General features: G+C 45.9%; 1 protein-coding gene across 1 annotated transcript; it reads left to right on the forward strand.

The window, feature by feature from the left end:
* The first annotated feature begins 240 nt into the window (after positions 1 to 240).
* On the forward strand, positions 241 to 10712 carry LOC135366658 (sodium/potassium-transporting ATPase subunit beta-like). The gene is made up of 6 exons (XM_064599463.1): positions 241 to 386; positions 4098 to 4238; positions 5485 to 5604; positions 6244 to 6422; positions 8454 to 8567; positions 9112 to 10712. Exons 1-6 carry the CDS (start codon positions 281 to 283, stop codon positions 9349 to 9351), a joined length of 900 nt encoding a protein of 299 aa, XP_064455533.1. The 5' UTR covers positions 241 to 280; the 3' UTR covers positions 9352 to 10712.
* Positions 10713 to 19764: the final 9052 nt, after the last annotated feature.

Genomic DNA, 19764 nt, shown 5'->3' on the forward strand with positions numbered 1-19764 from the left:
GGATCGCGCTGAACTGCCGCTGTCCCGAATGCGGACTGCAAATCACTTCTTCTCGCTTATCCCGTTATCATCGCCCTCTGTTTTACTCTGAAACAGAAGATAGGGGTGTGCACAGGAACCTCACACAGGTAAGTTACAAAGGTGTACGTGTAGAAACGAAAGACAACAAGAAAAGCGACGCTCTTGGAAATGCGGTCCCCGCGACGCGGCGCTCCCAGCGCAACTCTTCATCCGGGCTATCGTCTGGCGTCATTCCATCGATTGGAAGTGTGCAGCAAAGATGGCAGGCAAGAACAGCAAGGAAGATAAAAAGGAAGGTGGATTTCTACGGTTTCTTTACAACCCCGACACCAAAGAAGTTCTCGGCAGGACAGGCCTTAGTTGGTGTAAGTATCCACAGCTTCTCGGCTAAACGCACGTATGGTGCACCTTGCAGACGACAGTGTTGGGACCCCCGCCCTCGTTACGCTTAGCTTCCTAATATTCGTTTGAAACCGCGAGCTGGTAACCGATTTCGGCACATCTTCCGCAGTTTTCGGGGGAGCTGAAGGGAAAGCAATTGGCGTTTAATCTTCATAGTGCGTGCATTTTTCGAGGATTGGTTGGGGCCGGCAGGTCTGTACTCTTCCCTCATTCTCCTCTCCTACGCAGTGCTCGCGGTCAAATTGAGGACGTTTTGTGTTTTAGCGAAGTCCAGTCCTCATATCAATGTGCTCACCGTCGCGTGGAGGAGCTTTAGGGGTCAAGTATAAACCGTTTTAACGGTTAGATATGTTAACGCCTATTCGGTGTAACCTGCTGCATGGTGGGAATGACCTTCAGCCCAATGAGAGCGAACTTTTTCCACTGCATCGTGTTGCATGCGACTCACGCGTGGAAATCGTTGCAAAATACCATTTCCTGTCGCAGCGCAATGCTATGGCAGTCGACGTTAGGTATGGCAAGTTTTTTTACGCGAGGTAAAAACTGCTCGGTACGGTACATAGCTGTTTAATTGAACCCCTGAGCTGTGAACGTCTCTTCCACGGCCATATAGAAATCCATTATAATTCGCCATGAACAGTGAAGATCAATAAAATTGCGGGTGTGTGATACGCATGGCATGTAGTGATTGCGGTGACCTCAATATCGCTGATTAAGCGTGGAAATTTTTCGGGAAAGGCTTCAGAGGGTCACCACTGTGAGACTTGGATCGTAATGGTCAATATTCTATCATCCTGAATAATTTCTCTTCTCTCCACATGCTTCCAAAATGTACCGAAATAAATACTATAGGTTAAGAAAGCTAGTCTGTTTTCACCAGTGAGTTTTGCATGAAGAAAACTGTCCTTCTACGGTGGCTTACTAAGCAGCACATGCTGTTCGCTTTGCTGTGTCCAGGACAGGAAGTGGAGTGTTTTTAGAAATCCCGGTGCAGTTCAAATGCTGGAGCCCCTTTTCGTTCAGTATATCCATAGTTCATCAATGTGTATCCAAACTTTGCAACGAGCCAACTTTTGTTCTGGCATTTTCTGTTGACTCCGATGGGAACTACCACCTACAGAACTGGCTTTGGAACAAGCTGTGAACTCAATAGATGCGACCATTTCAGTATACCGCAGCAGATCCAGCTTTCCAGCAGATCCAGATCCAGCAACAAAAGCAGCTTTTATTACTTTTTGGTTTGCGTTTCTCTTGGGATTATCTGCATTTGTTCCAAGGTTGATGCGTGATGTCAGCATAGGGACGATCCTTTGGACTACGCCGCAAGGTCATGGTCCCAGTTATTTATCAAAAATGAGACATAAATTCTTGCAAGCATGGGCGTACAGAGAGGGGGGCAAGGGGGGGGTGGGGTTGCACGTTTGCCCTGCTCCTTGTCCCCCCCACCTTGGAAAAGATCCTGGGAACGCCCGTGCTTGCAAGGTAGCCTAAGCTTATATCTGCACCCAGAATGACCCAACTACTCCAACCATTCATGGTCTGTGGGAATTATATGCTGCGTAATATACCTAGGGTTCTTCATTTTCGGGTTAAACTTGATTTTTCACGATATTTCTCCCCCCCCCCCCCCAAAGAAATTTCCAAGAATTCGGGTAAAACCCGATATCTACCCGATATCTTTGCGGTCCTTCAACTTGTCGTTCTCAGTAAACCGTCGGAAAAGTGAATCATAATGTTGGCAAAGAGAGCTATTTGTGACAACCTATTTGTCCTCTTGGCTCCAGCAGGAGCCAAAGCCTAGCTTTTGTGGAGCTCGAACAAGTGTTTGAACACCGTGCTCATTCACTGCCCCAGTTCCGAGCAGAAAGATAAGGTTTCTTGTTTCTCATCCCAGTGTCACAGCAGTGGCTTGTTTCATATGCCATTTGTTTCACCCGAAAATTCCCCGGTGACATATCAGAGATAATAGTGAGTTTTAATATACCGTTGATAAGCTTATTGTGCCTATCAGAACCAATCGCAGTCGTGCGTGACTCAGAATATTATCCACTGATTGGTTCCGGTTGATACGGTTCAAAGCAAGCCACCTTATCAACGGTCTGCTAAAACTCTCTGATAGCGCCTGATTTCTCCCCGAATTCTCATGTGTGAATAGTACCCGATTTTTCCTCCCGAATTTGAAAAATCGTAAAACCCGAAAATGAAGAACCCTAAACATACCCGGTGCAGCATACAACTCAACATTTTACTTGTGGCATGTAGCAGCCTTACTCGGAGGAGAGTAGACAATTTGGCCGTAGCTGCGACTTGGAAAGTCGGAATGTCTCTCACAGTGACATGCCTGTTGTTGGATTTCCGCAACTCATACGAAAGGGCTCCGTTGATGTAGCGGTACTCAGGTCCTTGCAAGCCGTGAATGGCATGCATGACCCAATATAGTGCACGTATGGAGTACAAACTTACAACACGCAGGCGCGGATCTAGGTGGGGGGGTCCAGGGGTCCGGACCCCCTCAATTCCAGACTTAAACATAGGGTTCAATGGACCAATCCCAACATGGCAACCTGGCACTTCTCCATAGCGGACCCCCCCTCTGAATAATCCTAGATCCGGCCCTGATAACATGTACGCTGCGGAATCTCGTCGTGTAACTGACTCTGATGTCTTTTTGATGTGCTGCTGACAGTGCCGCACGAATTTCCTTTGAATAGTCATGACACTTCTATATCGTTGAGAAAATCATTCCAGCACATAGCCTCCTTCCCTGCTTGATCCGACTCTGTGATTTGGGTAATCGGCTGACACGCTTGTGTTTTTTTTTAAACATGTACCAGCAGTGAAATATCTTTTTTGTGATTATTTGTACTGATACGCTTAATTCTGTGCTGTCAATACTTATGAGCCCGAGTAATTGTAGGTCGTGCAATAAATCAACACGCGTACCCTAAAGGAGTACAGAGGGCCATCCAAAAATTTTCAGATTAAGATGTCTGATGAAAGTGTGTGTGTGTGTCATTTTACCGAATAGCGCAAAAGGTTTTGATGTGCGCAATTTGTTTCCCAGGAAAAACTCGCATAAACATGGCTCCGCGCGTTCACCCTTAGCTCGCCACTCCGGGTGTAACGAGGAGGAGAAGTATGATGCCACGTCACCCGTGACGTTACAGGGGCAACTTGTTCTGGTTTGCTGGTCAGTGGGGGTCAGCGCCCTGTCACTTTGTCGCCGTAAACCAGTTTTGCCAGATCTCCCGGAGAATTGGGGATAGAAGGAGCGGCCGAATCATGACCGAGGCCAGGAGCAATGCTTTTTCAGAACCCCGAACAGCCGAGTAGCAGACGACAGCGGAGTAGCAGACAGCATTTCTCTAGACCAATCAGCGAGCGTTCTTCTTATAGCGTCAGCGCGAGGTTCCAAGCAGATCACAGGCTGGTACTGCTCTTCACCGCCGTTGCGCACTGTCGCTTTTTGCGGCGTACTTTCAATTCAATTTCTGCGATAATTACGACTTTATGGCGTGAATTTATTCTTAACGGTGCATCTTACTGGCCTGCTTAGCAGTTTTATGCAAAGGAAACAGGGTGTTAAAAATGACTTCGGTGCTACTTTATAAAGGTGTAAAGTTTCTGTTCATCTATTGCGAAAGAAAAACAATGTTGTCGTTGTTCTTTTTCAGTCAAGATCACTGTGTTCTACATCATCTTCTACGCATGCCTTACTGCATTCTGGACGATTATGCTCATTGTCTTCTACCAGACTCTAGATGCATTCGAGCCCAAGTGGACCCTCGACTCCAGCACCATCGGCACTGTCCCTGGTTTGTACATTCACTTTATGCTCGCTTACACTAGCCAGTGCGTATGTAATACACACATGTTAGTACATTTCCCCGAGTTGTCTGACAAACCTACTCTTATTTCGTGGATGTGTGCAAGCTCTTTCATCACTTTTGATCGGCTGATGTAGAATGGACGGCAGTATAGTGGCTATACAGTTTGGACACTTTGGATAACAACCAGCTATCTGCAGTTATTCGTGTCATGTGACCTCATGCAGGTTGCACGAAAAGTTGGGGCTTAACTTTGCACTTGATTACCTTGTGTGCGGCTGATCAATGGCTGTCAGTGACTTCGAAGCGTACACGTTACTTACCCATTACTCATGCATAAGGCCCTTCTTTTTCTGCGATTCCGCGATTCTGCAAAAATTCGCAGAATTGTAGGTCTGCCGCGGAATATGAGGTTTTGCGCAGAATTTTGCAGAAACCGCGTGCTTAACTCAGTTTATGCGCGAGATGAACGGACTTTGCTCGCACCGGGTCGGCTCGCATTACAGTGTAGATGTGCCAACCGGATAAGGCCACCAGGCCGTGATATGGCCCCATCTGTGTGCTGGAAAAACCCTCTAACTTCTCTCTCTAACCCTCAACTCTCTGGGATTCTGGAGTGGAATGCAAACACTGACCCCTGCTTTGGTGTCCATAGCTGTCAAGTACCTCTGTGCGACAGTAAACTCTGTACATGCAGAGAGGCCACTTAGCAAGTACAATTTGATAGTCAGTGACAAACGTCACTCCCTCTCAGAAGAAAGCACAATGTATCTTGTTATGCTAAGTCACAACAGTTTTTGGAGTTGTAACCATGTTCCTCCACACTAAGTGCTAACAGAGAGTATTTTCTGTCTGAACTAGGGCAATTTGCCTTCTACCGCGGAAAAATGCAAAACTCATAGTTCCCTGCTGCAGAATTCAGGATTTGCCGCAGCAGAAAAAGAAGGGCCTTACTCATGCCCATTACTTATATCGCTGTGCATAGAGGGTAGTTTTGCCCATTATGTCAACGGGTTGTCAGAGGAACACACTGTGTGTGCATAGGAATCGATACCTAATCAGTTCAAGTGGGCGTCTCTTCCCATCAAGGTTGTTCCTTCTGATGAGGGAAGCTAGTGCACAAGTCAATGAAAGGGGTCACGACCTCTGTAAATAGAAGTGGACGTCTTCTGTGCGTCGCGCAGGTGCCCATCTTTGGACATTGCCTTATATTGTTGTGGAATTTTGTGTTTAGGTTTGGGCTTCAGGCCACGTCCCCCAGAATCAACTGTAGATAGCACACTAATCTACTTCAAGGCTGGCAGTGGTGGAACCTGGAAGTACTGGGTTGATGACATCGTAGATTTCACGAAAGGTAAAATTGAATTATTTCGTGTATTTTGGGTGAATTCAGTGTACCTATGCTTTTGGTGTTGAATCTTTTTGCTGAAAAGACTGTTTTTCAGTTAGCGTGGTAATGCTCATTTATCCGTTGACAACTTTAATTGCAAAACAGGCATTAACATTAAAAGGCAAGTGAGCTAGTGTATTATGTTTTGTCTCTCTGTCCCTATCACCTGCCCATGTGCAAGGAAATGATACTATCCACGCAACAGTGATTGTGAAAAGCCACATTCTGGACCCAAATCTGAGCTAAGGCACGTGGGCCTCAGTGCACCCTTATTTAGTGCGCTCAAAGGACCGTGACTGTCATTACATCTTTTCAACGTAAGAACTGCGTGAAATGCAGCCTGTCAACCCTAATAGAGGTCCTCGGCCAGAGAAATTATGGCCTCCTATTGGATGCGCGATATAAACGAGATACGTAGTAGCTGGATGTTAAAGGAAAAGTAAAAATGAACTACCGCGTGACCTCTGGCTGCACTGGTACACTTCGAGAGCGTGTAATATACCGTACCAAGAACCGTTTGCGTTAAGTACAAGTGCATTGTTCGTGAATCATAATGTCCGTAATCATGTGCTAAACGCGTAGGCTTCTTTTGCGGTTCTGCAGACTATAGGAGGCAAGATTCAGACGGAGAACACGTGCAGACCTGCGGCTTCGCTGGACCCCGCGCCTCAAAGGACAAGGCTTGTAAATTTTCGCTGGAAGACATCAGTGCTAACTGCTCAGAGGCTCAGAACTATGGCTACGAATATGGTCAGCCTTGCGTCCTACTCAAACTAAATAAGGTACGTGAATCCTTGGGTTAAGGGACGCTGGATTGTAGGTTTATTAGTAGAGCCTGAAGTTTTCTGGGAATTTTTTTTTTTTCTGTATTCGGGGAGTAAAAAAAATCGGGTAAATAAACGTGTGCTCTAAAATCATGCAAATTCGTGTTGGACAAATCGGGCTCAGTTACTCAAAACTGACTGAACTGATTCAGTGCAAATGGTGATGTAACTGCATTTACTGCCAAACGAGTCAGTGTTGATCAAGTTGATCAAGTTGTTGATCAAGTCAGTGCGCACTCCTACAGATGCCTCAGTGAGGGATACACACAACACTGTGTATCCGTAACCTTTGGGATGTCAGAAACATGTGTACGAAATACCTCGTTCCAAAACTGCGCAGATTTTGTTCGAACGAATTTATTACGAGGCGAGCGCTTCGCCTCTGTGAAGCGAGAGGGCACTGAAAGCAACGCACCGCTGACATAATACGGCAAGGGAGAATGCAGGTTTCGAAGCAGACTACAGTGCTGGGTGACGTCTCAGTATAACGTGGAGCTCTGATTTCTGCTCTTCGCATTTCGGTTTCGGTTTGCTATTGTCATCATTTATAAATTAATTACTCGTGCAAAATGAATGCAAATGTTGTACTCGGTGTCGAGGGCGTGGTTTGTGTTCGGTGTGATGCTCACCTAACTTTTTTAAAAATCCTTGCGAAGTCTCCCTTTATGCACTTCTTGGTTATAAATAAGGCCTGACTTTTTCGGGTTAAACCCGTATCCGCCCGATATTTACGCCCTGAATGAAAATCTGTAAAATTCGGGTTTAACTCGAATCTACCCGAAAACATCGGGTCACGTGGCACGCTCATAAGCGTGCATCAAAATAAAGTTTGATAACATTGCTGAACATTAGTTCCATGTTAAGACAAATTTTTATTAAACAAAAAAAAAAAAATCACCCGAATACAGCCGAATTCCTGACGACAGAATATGCCGTAACAGGATTTAACCCGAATACACTCGAATTTTCAAATGAAAAATATCACCCGATATTTACCCCCGAATTTGGCCAAAAATAAAACCCGAAAAAGTCAGGCCCTAGTTATAAATACCTCGCAACATAGCACACAAGCAATATGTTGCTGTAAATATTTATTTATTTATTTTTTCAAAATTCTGATAAAATCTGTCAGCGTGCAACACTGGCACTCATATTCAACTTTTTTTGTTGGGATTTTGGGTTCCATGCTACCCGCCGTGGACGTTGCTGTGAGCAACCACGCGTAATGTGCACGCAATGTAATTTCACCACCATACTTTACGGGCAATTCGAAGTTATTGTCTTTGGCACAGTGTTGACCGCCGGGAATAACATGTCTGTGTAACGATGTCTATAGGATCATCTATAGGAACACCTCTGCATACCATTTATCAGAAGCACGCAGCAACATTTATTATTTCAGCTTTCCACGTGTGTTTACTGAGTAGTGCTGCTGCGATGTTGGCCACGTGTATGTGCTAATATTAACCCCATAAGTGCTATGGACGGGCGGGCTCTTAAGCAGCTTACTGGTTTAAAAATGCTTACTTGCCGTACTGAGGATAGATGGCAGCGCGCATTTTGGTTTGTTTCTCGCAGTTCTGTCGCTTTTGGGGCAAGTAACAATGTGCTCTGGCAACAGGCATTTAAAAATGGCGTCGCCCATCGGTGAAGTGACCCTCCGAGGTAGTTCAAGTGTACTTTAAGGAAGAGAAACTAAGGCTTGCTTGTCGAATGATGACGACAATGAGTTTGTTGAGGAACTCACTTCCTCGAGTGAAGATGAAAGTGAAGGTGAAGGTCATGTAGACAACGTGAAAAGTTCAGAGCCCCGGAGGAGCTCGTAACGTGGGATCATTTTGATGTGCATGTTTAGTACGCATAAATCAGTATTTACAATGTAATATCTTCAGAAGTTCGGCGTTGGTTTCACAACCCCTGTAAGGCGTTAATGTGGAATGAAACGTTCAATGCGAACATACAGTAAACGCGGCTTTTCCTTTCTTTCAGATCTATGGTTGGGAACCCGAACCTTACGCCAATGAGTCCCTTCCAGCCAACATGCCAGATGAGATAAGGAAAGCGTATGACGGACGTTACATCTATATTTCTTGCGAAGGAGAGGTAAGTTGGAACTATTGTTCACCTTCAGTGCCCTTTGTTTTTCTGCTTTTTTTTTTTTTCTTTTGGAAAGGGCTTTTGATCAAAATCAGGTTTTTGTAAGAGAGAAATGAATAACTAAAAGGAAATGACAGTGAATGTTACACACAGCTTCGTGCATCATGTGATGCACGACTTCCGCATGTTCATTCATGCATGTCTTCCGCGTGTCTGTATGCATTTTGTACATACGGTACCGCAGTATATACGGTCTTGCCGCACTATTTGCCCGATAATGTCATCCGCTCCATCCTCTCCCTAACCTCATTGTAACACGGATATTCGAATCTGAACTACCCCAGACTTTGGAACATGGGATTTTTGAACACACACACAAAAAAAAAGGTTGTCTTAGATTCGAGAAAATGCGGTATACATAGCATGCTGTGATATTGCTCCAACTAACATGCTGCAGACTTCTCTCTGCTCGCTGCTGTTCCACGTAATTTTTTGGAAGACCAGCGCGCCGCTGAAATGAAACTAACTATTCTCCGACGTCTCTCTCTAGAACGTCGCGGATCAAGAAAACATGGGTCCGCTAGCCTTCTACCCCGCGAACACCATAGCGAACTACTACTATCCCTACAAGAACGTTCCGGGATACATGTCTCCGTTTGTATTCGTCCAGTTCATGCGTCCAGAGCGTGGTGTGCTCATCAACTTGGAGTGCAAAGCGTGGGCAGCCAACATCAAACACGAACGTCAGGACCGTGTCGGCAGCGTCCACTTCGAGCTCATGATCGACTGAAGTGGAGTGGTTAGGCACCATTGCCCTGACACTCATCCTTTTCTTTTTTTCTTTTTTTTTTGTACTTTCATTTACACGTGCGGGGCGCGGACTGCAAAATCGTCATTAGCACTCTTTTTTTTTTTTTTTCTCACTGCTATTCCGAACATGTTGTGACCGTCCCCTCCCCAACCCCGTTGGCATTTTGAAAGAATCCAGCCCTGGTGACACACCATTCCGAAACTTCGTTGGTTTAATTTTTTAACGCGGCTCCTTATACGTGGTACATAGTTTCTACGAGAAGCAGTTATCGAAGGAAGTTATACATACATACATTATCTCAAAGTGCTGGGAAGACTTTACATGTGGGCGAAAGAGGATGTACAGATTCTTTTTTTTTTTTTTTTGTCATGTATGTATGTGTTTTAGAAAAGGGCTGTCCAGTCATCCGTTGCAATGGAAGAGATAGTTTTTTTTTTTGTAGCTCCACTCCGATCTAGGACAACAAGAAGACTGCCACAAGCGGTATTTTGTTAAGAAGCGTAAGTTTTTTTTTATATATACATACACATATATATATATATAGAGAGAGAAAGAGTTTCGTGTCAGATTTCTTGTACATAGGACATACCAGCCTCGCTAGCATCACATCTACGTTTAGGTGCACAGCTTTACGAACAATAACCTGTGCTCTGATAGGGCGGTTTCATTTCTCCTGTTTTAATCGTGGCCATTCTCTGGCACAGTTACGGATTTTAAGATGTGGAATTTTGCGATAATGCACTGTATCGGGCGTGCGCAAGGAATGGCAGGGCGCACTGTATAGTTGACTTTCTCTAGCCAGTCATAGTATAAACGAAAAGAGAAGCAGTTGCAACACCCTCCTCCCTCGATCGATGACGAAGGCTTTGGGGGGTATCCTTAAATTGCGATGGAACTCGAAAACGTGGCGCGTGTCGACATCACTTGTTGTGCGAGAATGAGAGTGAGAACTGTTGCCGGGTAGCATGTATATGTCTGCAGAACATCCTCTACCAGGTCACTTAGGATAAACATTTTTTATTCTGTTTGGAAGAGTCATCTTGCACTCTTTTTGTTGACACCTTGGCATTCTTGCTGTAAAGCTCTCCACGGCAGTCGAAAGTACCCCCCCGAGGGCTGTCCGAAAGGTACCAAGGGTTAAGAACACTGATAATTTTTTTGTGACATTTTTTTTTTTTTAACCTGAGTAGTGGACACTGCGGAAACACGAGCAAGGGAAGTCAGGGAATAAGGCAGCTCGGTATTGTCTGAAGCACCGTTCTCCAAAAGAACTTTCCTTGGTGCTGTGTAATGTAGGAAGGCACCTTAAGAAGAGGTTACAATAAAAGGTTTGAAGTCTGCGTCCTGTGGTGTGTTTTCAAGAGTGTTGGGTCTGTTGTAAGCATACCAGTTGATTTTAAGGCTCCAGGCTTGGAGTATGTAGAATGCCAGGCAGCTCCATCACTACACTTTATGGAGCTTGTGTGCTTTTTCCCACTTGAATGATGCCCACTAAAGCGTATTTAGTGCATTTTGCTAGTTGGGAATGATTAATAGCGAATTCGGGTGGTCATTTCGTAGCAAAACTGCCGAGCGCTCGGAAATTGCTAGGTAGGCGACCGAGCTGGATCACGTGACCGTTGCCACCCGAACATGATTGCTAGGAATCTAGCGGTTTTAGGTACTTGGATCACGCTAGGGGCGTCGCGGTCGCAAGTCTTCGAGTTCTGTCGTCTACTAAACCACGTGATTTCAACATGCGGGCCAATGAGGGCACTCGCCACCGTTGCAGTGCGGATGTGACGACACCGGATACAGTTGAGCAATCTGCTGCTACATCGGCTGCTCGATCGTTTTGAGACCGGGCAAAAAAAGTGCTCGCTAGCAAATTCCGAGCGCTCGGAAAGCGCCACGCGAACATGCGAGATTTGCTTCATTTTGACCAAGCGAACATGACTGCTCGAGATCTGGCAGAAGTTGCTCCGAAATGACCACCCGCATTCGCTATAAGTTTGGTGGTGTATGTACGCAGTAGTAGGAAGGTCTCATTCTAGCCTCTGTTTTCACACACACATTCGACACTGACATTTTCCTGTGTGCAAGTGTAGAGGTAAGTGCGGATAATATTGAGTGTCCATGGTGCTCGCATAATATTGAGTGTCCATGGTGCTCGCGCGTTGTACGATCCACGCACCCACAACATTAGGGTCGGCGCTCTGTAGTTGACAGCCCAGCAGCACAACAGATGACACTCTTGTAAAGTGGAGGTATAAAGGGAGGGAGGGGGGGGGTGGAGGTGCGGTCAGCTTGCTCTGATAAGGCGGCTCTGTGCACCCAGGGGAGGGAGAAGAGAGAGGGAACGGTGAAATATGGAGGGGAGAGATGATGGTGGCACAGGAGAGGAATGCGCGTGCTAACCCACTACGTTTTCTTGAGGCAGGGCATGTCTCCGCGTGTCTCCGCGCTGCTGCTTGGAGGGAGATAACATGCGTTGTGATAACGCCGAAATGCTCCCAGGCGATAACAAAATGGAAGATTGAAAAAAAAATAAATATTGGATTTGGAAAATATTGGACGATGGAAAAATTCCCTCGCCGTGACGCGGGAGCGAAGGTGTTAAATGCGGCAGTGCCAGCAGCACGAAGCAGACAGAAAAGGAAGAGACAAGACGAAGCTGAAGGAGTGGGCCATTCACAATAGCAGCATCGCACCAGAGCACTGCAGTATTGCAGGACAGTACAGAGCTCAAACACGGCAGAATTGCATGTAAGCAAATAACCATCTTCGCTTTTCGTTAACTTATGCGTCGTATAGAGACGGGGGAATGGTGTTTGAGGGAGGTGCGGTCAGCCTAGCCGTGGGTGGCGGCCCGGTGCAGCCAGGCTAGGGAGTAGAGGTTCAGGGTGAAAAAAGAAAAGTGGAAATGTGGTGACAGGAGAGGGAGCGTTGTTTAGTCCATTCTGATCCGGGGTTAGGGTAGTCGCCAACTACCCACCGCAGAAAACACACGAACATCCCTATCAGTAGTCTTCATTGGGATGCTCCCTGTACCACGGCAACCGCCAGTATGACTGGCAAAGTTACCTCACCTATGCGTGTACAAGTGGACTATACATGGATGCCCCTCACCCTCATCGTGCTGACTACGCCGCGATCCCCTATAAGGCAAGATCAAGAAGTTCCTTCTAGTCAAACTCTTCAATTACTCTGCAAACAACACCTTCATAGAAAAAATGAAGGAACACAACATCTCCATGATTGTCAAGGGAGACGCGGACTTCATTAAGGAAAGCTTCTACTAGTCAGTGACGATAAATCCCCACAATACGGGCAGTGTTATAGATTGTGTCTTCGTCAGGAGCACAGATAAGCTAGTGGTGGCCAAGTACGTCAGCTTATAGTACGTCAGCCAAGTCCGCCAAGTACGTCAGCCAAGTCCGCCATAGTCAGCTACTTTGTCTTCACAGGCCAGTACTGTCAATCGTCGGAGAATCCCAGCGATCAGCTCTTAAATGCTCTCGCATTTCAATGACAATCTGCACAGCGATTACTGCCGTAATTTTTGTCAGCGCGTATTTGAAAGCTTCTTGCATACACGCATCCTTCCGCCAGAGCTGGTGTTACCATTACCAGGCCCCAACAGCTCCCCATAGAGCCCATAGTTTGAGATAATTCACACAACACTGGGCACACGACCAATGAAATTGCGACGTGGTGGATATTATGGATACAATATATGGATTATGGTGGATATCAGGAGCCTCCATGTCTGGCTGGCTTTTCGGTCGGTCCTGGCTACCATCGACTTCTACTGGATTTCAGGCTTGCCGCCGCTACTCGGTATTCAAAATAACTAAAGCGATTTTGGGGTTAAATAAAGATTTATTTGATACAAAGCACTAATTCAAAGATCTGATACATGGGTGCACAAAGCCCACTGCGTTGCTGACACACTGGGACAAAGTTCGAACATGAAGCAGAACGAACACACCGTTCAACTCCTAATACCGAGACCCAGTTTCATCAATGGGTACCATTTCATGATGAGCATCTTCTTTCGCTGCCTGCGGTGCATCCATTATAGAGAAGCGAAAAGCGCTTGTGTGGCACGTAATCCTGTCTTTGTTCACAGTCCTCGAAGTCCAACGGCGCTCGACCTTGTTCTTCACGCTCCAACTCGTGAAGCATTCCGGTATCGCAGTTGACAAATTGTTCGTGGGATAACAGTTGTGTCCAGAAACAGCACAACACGCGTAGACTCACAAAGACGAACTAATAAACCCGCGAACATATTTCTGCAAACTGTTCTGTCAATTGACACCACCGAACACAGGACAACATGCCGGCCATGCTATTTCGAAACTATGCTGAAACGGCCGAGACGCTGTACGCACATGCGCGCGTACAAAATGAGATTTCAAAACGTTCTCGACCAATCGGAGCGCGCGCACAGTCTAGGCCAATGGGCTTGCAACATGGTGTATGGGCGCAGTGGTACATACTCTACAGCCGCGTCCGGGGGTACCTGAGGAGGACTGGTGTTACTGCAACGGCCTTTATTTTGCGGCACGAAGTTTTCTCGAATGGGACATACAGCACATATTCGCAGCCACAAAATTTCCCGAACACCTTTTTCTTCTTCGTCAGAGCGCATGCGCGGGCGCTGACCTCCTCTCCCGCCTCCCACGTGTTTCGTAGAGTCACTAAATAGGGAGCAGAGTAGCGACACTGAGCCACGCCTACGAGCGAGCCCGCCATCTTGAGTCAGGCGCGGCTGCGTCGCCTAGCAATGGGACGCCGATCTCACCCTTCTTAGGTGGAGAACAACTTAGAGAGTTTGTTATAAAAAAGCTCGTATGGGTACGCAATTGGCTGCATTGTCTTATTCGGCACGGTCGCGACGCAAAAATAATCCTTTATTCCCATGCTTGATCCTTGTTCCGCAGAAACGGTTATGTAAGTTACGGAATTAAAGGGACTGTCGCATCCGTCCAGGTCGATTACGAAACTATATAGCGCCGTTAAACTCCTCGTCCATCACCGGCAATAACGCCGAAAATCCGAAGCGAATTAGTGGAGTAGTGATTGACTGATTGATTGATTGTTTGCTGGCGCGAAAGCGACGAAGGCCATACATCGCCAAAAACAGTGGGTAATTAGTGGAGCAGTTTCTGCGCAATTTGATATAATGGATGGCAAGAGCAGAAGACGGATGTTGAGAGCATTCCGGAATTCCCTCTCTGTAAACGTCACTTGGACAAGGCCAATGAGGGAACGCCATTTGAAGACTGGCGGGAGGGCGCGCCTGCAGGTCCAACGCCACCTAAGATACAGAAGGCCTGCTTATTGCCTTGTCTTCCTTCTTCGCTGCGTCGACATATAAAGTGGTGGTGATGGTGAAAGGGCTTGCCGTTGTCGGCCTCACGTATGTGGGCAACGTCACGACTGACGCCCTGGGGAAATGTGCGTCCTGGGCCGACTTCTAGGGGAACTGTGCCGACATATGTCTGAAAGCGTCTGAGGAAAACCCAGGAAAAACCCCAGACAGCACAGCCGGCACCGGGATTCGAACCCGGGTACCTCCCAGTCTCGACGTGGCACCAGCCGCGTGTCGTGGTGTCGTGGTACCAGCAGTGTCGTGGTACCAGCCGCGACAAAAATACGTAAACCGAAACCAATTAATTACTGCAACAAATGACCCGCTTCGGTGGCAGATTTTTCTCTAAAAGGTGTCCACTGAAGGTCCCAAAAGGGGTAGTACCCATTTTAATGCCGACAGCGCCCTGCTTTAGAAGATACGCTTTTTGACGAAACTCATTTGCATTTTTATTTTAATAATGAGCGCCTCCCACTCATTCACACGGTGTGCAGCTTGTAGGTGGTATCGGACAGATACTTGTAAAAAAGAAAGTTCGTGGATTGGTGCACCCGTTCGCGAATTATTTAGCCCGGGGATTTAACTGAAACACCCGGTATAAGCCTTAGTAATGGTGCACAACCGTTACCAACATTCAATAATAAATACACGAAAAGCGCGATCATTTGAATTAAAAAGGTCAACATGCGGAGAACATTTCGTGTAGCAAAGGGCCATGCGAGACAGAGGAGTCAATCGTTGAAAAAATCGAAGGTTTAAACAGCGCACTACCACGGAGAGTTCTTTAGGGCACTAGTATTGATACGAAAGAGGTTAGTTCTGGGCAGTCAAACATACCACGAATGCACTTATAGAGAAACAATAAGTCACACCTTTGCCTAATAACATACACTGTTGACGAGTTAAACAGGTCCAAAATGGCGCGATAATCAAAGTAGAGTGAGCGACCAATGAAACGATCATGGTATATTCCCACAAAACGTCGCTGCAGGCTTTCAATGTTATCACGAGCTGATTTCGAAATAGTATTCCAGCAGACGGACGCGAATTCCAACTTAGCACACACAAGAGAATGATAGAGTTGAACAGACCACAGAGGGTTCTTGAAGTCAGCAGCTATGCGCGATATTATACAAAGGGTATGTACGTTAACTACACTAAGGACGCAGCTGACATACCGATTAAATTTCAGCGAAGAATCTGTATACACACCAAGATCCCTTACATAGTCAACTTTTTTTGATAGCATGTTACTTCAGAGTATATTGATACTGAAGAAAAGGAGAAACTTTGCGAGTTAATGTCATTTATACTGTTTTTGCAACACATAGCTTGTTGGCGTCACAGCACTCAAGTTCAGAGTTGCTATCGTCTTGGAGATGGACACAATCTGAAATGGACTCGACTTGACGGAGCAGCCTCAAACCACCCGAGTACTGCAAGATTTTGCAGTGACTGATGGCAAAACAGAGATCATTTATGAAAATATTAGGAAGAAGGGACCCGAGGATCGAGCTCTGCGGTGGCTCAGGTAGGAAGCCCCAAGTATACGAACGTAGTTTTCACGTTTGTTTAGGTAGCTAGAAAGTATAAGATTCAAAGATTGGCACTGAACCCAAAGAGAGACAATTTGTACAATAACAAGCAATGATCAACACAGTCGAATGCTTTTGACAAATCAAAGTACACTGGGTCCACTTGACCACGTTGCTCAAGGATAAGTCCAACAAAGTTTAAAAAGGTTACAGGCAGGGAGTCGAACCGCAAAAAATTCGGGTTCGGTTCGGGTTCGCGTTGCTTGGATTTCGTTCCGGTTCAGTCCCGGTTTGGCAACGCCAAAAATAGAACCGGTTCACGAACCGATTCAACGCTTCCATCTTATATCTCCCATAAAACAACTTCAGGAAATGCGTGGCTAATAGCTTACTGCTGTTGTCTGCATTGACGTTTCTAGTGGTCAGTTGCTCCTCTTAGCGAGAGAAAGGAGAGATAGACGAACACTTGCAAATATAGCGTCCACGCTGATAAAGCGGTGTTGTCCTGCTACTTTCTGTTCCCAAAATCTATTTTTTTCACACGCACAGTGCCAGCAATGTACACTTAGACGAAGCCTAATAAGATGGACACCATCTTACCTCGACGACGGTACTTGAAGGCACACTACATTGGCAGCGTGAATCGATCTGAAACCGTACTGAAGCATGTCGAAAATAAATCTGCCAGCCTTGCTCTGTCCGAGCTCACAGCAGTGTACCAATTAATTCACAACACAAAGGCAATGTGTGACGACACAATTGCACCACCAGTGAGCAGGACTACATTTACTATTCAAACCACGACCAATCAAACAGGCACCGCTCTGTGTACGCTCCTTCTGTACCTCTTATGTTTCTGACGTGTTTAATTTTAACAACTCACGTTCAAGTCACATTGTGACTTTTTGTCGCTGTCCCCGGTCAACTTTTTGACCAAATAAATTATTATTATTATTATTAACTCACGTGTAAAGGGCAATGTTATGTTGGGCGCTTGCTTAATCACATATTCGTCCTACAGAGCTACACAACTGGCCTACTCCATTCCTGCTTCATTCGTCCACGTGGCGCCTCCTCTCTGAAGAGCAGACGCCGCAGCGCGTGCGTGGGGCGCTAGCCGCGGCGCTCACAAGTACAACTGCTCTTCAACGTGTTAAAAAAGACGCTGAAAGTATACTTACTATACGTCCTCGTTTGACCTGCTAAGTGAAAATTTGCGAAATCCGTGATGGTGGAGACCAATGTGTCCTCGTTCGGGGATTGAGAGGCACTAGAACTCTTATGCTGACTTCCTTTTACGTCCGAACCGTTTTGTTGCGAACCGGTTACCACTAATAGTTTTTCTGGTTCTGTTCTGGTTCGGGTCCAACAGTGTCATGAAAATTCAGGTTCGGGTTCTGTTCCGGCAAAAATAACGGTTCGGGTACGGTTTTCGGTTCGGGGTTGGTTCGACACCCTGGTTACAAGATTAGATTATCTTTAAAAAAGATAAATGACGGAATATCACTGACTCGAAGACCGTAGCAAAAGGTGATAATAGAGATATTGGCCTGTAGCTGTTAACGACAGAGGCGTCACCCGACTTGTATACAGGAACAATAACAGCCGTTTTCCACAAGTCCGGGAAAATACAAACGGGCAGATAACGATAACACTCGAGATTATGGTTGGCTAGGAGCGTGCTATGCGGTGAAGTTCATTTTTAAGAGTGTAGGACTTAGCTAAGGACGGGGTATTGATATTGCGATTTCCAGCAGCAACACTTTCGATGATGAGTGATGAGCTGCGTTTATTAACTCGCTGTTTCAATCTATAGTCGTCTACTGTAAAGAACGTCTGTTTTTGTTTCTCCAGTTCCTTGCCGCTGAACTGTTTCCGCACGCATGCGTCGGGAGCGGACGATAGGTACTCCACTGGAATCCCACGCAGGGAAAGGTAACGGATCCTTTTTCGTTTCCGTTACCATGTCCGTTACTGGCCCTTATTTGTTTCAGTTTCAGTTACCACCATTGTTGCTTTCGTTTCCGTCACGTTTCCGTTTCGGTTTTCGATACCGCACCACCTCCAGCTTTTTGTTTTCCTTCTTTATTTCATTTCCTTTTTTTGTTAAATAAAAAAGAGCATTGAGATCGTGACAAAACTTGGTCCCTCTACGTTCTGAAGTCTATTTTGATGACTCCTGGGGTACATGCATACAAGAAACAACGTTTATTCAAAATACACATATAGGTACGTGATTTCTGTGAACAGCTAATATGAACCTGGTTTCCAGGAATGTTACTCACGCTTGCAACTTCCAAGTCACCATAAGCGTATAAGAACTATGCTTCTTCTATTTACTGTATTCTACTTACTGATATGCTCCAGTTTGATAGTTCATTTTAGTTTTAGTTCTTCAGTTAATTTTAGTTTGCTTCATTGAGGTTTATTTGATAAATTTAACATTAAATTTCTACATGATATGGTAAAGAATTGCCGTAAAGAATTAATTCGGCTCCTGCGGTACACGAATTATTACCGTAAATTATTGTCGCTTCCGTTTCTGTTTCAGGTATTCTAACTGTGCTATATCCGTTTCTGTTACCTGCGATATTTCCGGTATAATACCGTTTCCGTTACCGTTTCTGTTACCTTTCACTGATCCCAGGCTCTCTTGCTCCCGTTCGAGAGAAGTGGCGCACCGCAATGGACAATCGACGTGGTATAGATGTCAGTGGTGGTGACGTGCACGGGTCCGTATGACACCGCATGCGCTGGACGTCATAATAAACTTTTAGCTCACATACTTGTCACGTAACGACGTATTGGATGATGCAAAAATTTTCGGTTAGTACTTCTTAATTTCATTTCATTTTCGTACATATAGACACGAGGGACCCAGGCGCAAGAGGGGTGAGCTTGTTGCATTTATTTGGGGGTTCACATGCGCCGGAAATCTCGGATCCGGTTGCGGGGTTCCCGGATAGATTGAATGAAAGCTCGGCGTTGAAAACGTTCCCGGTGTATACTGTGACCGCTTACCTGCACGTCCTCCACATGTTTCGAACCTCTTGCCGGCGTGTTGCGACGTCAAGGCAGCTATGTAGAATACTGCATGCCACATCTTTTCCATATTCCCTGGCTTGAGTACAAGACAACAGAGAAAGAGGAAAAGTCTTCCTGCGTCAGGGTAGCTTGCCGTCCGAGATATAAAAATAATAATGCTGCCGTCCGAGCGCTATTGAACATGTGCCATATTTGAACAGCTATGCTAGCTAGCATGAGACAGCAATTGGATAGTGGCAGTGAATCCGCAGTGAATGGCAATGGCACGTGCAGTGAGATTCGGATCTCTGCCTGGGAATGGGAAAGTGTGGGTTCGAATCCTATTGCCTGGTGCATTTTCGTCAACTCCCATTATTCTGTTTCTGTTTATTCCATAATAAACACGAGGTTACATGTCATCCGGGCGGCAAAAAAGCAGCAAAAAGCCGCTTGGCTACGGCACAACCCTTCTATTAC

This window comes from Ornithodoros turicata, chromosome 8 (genome assembly GCF_037126465.1).
Source record: "Ornithodoros turicata isolate Travis chromosome 8, ASM3712646v1, whole genome shotgun sequence".
NCBI lineage: Eukaryota > Metazoa > Arthropoda > Arachnida > Ixodida > Argasidae > Ornithodoros > Ornithodoros turicata.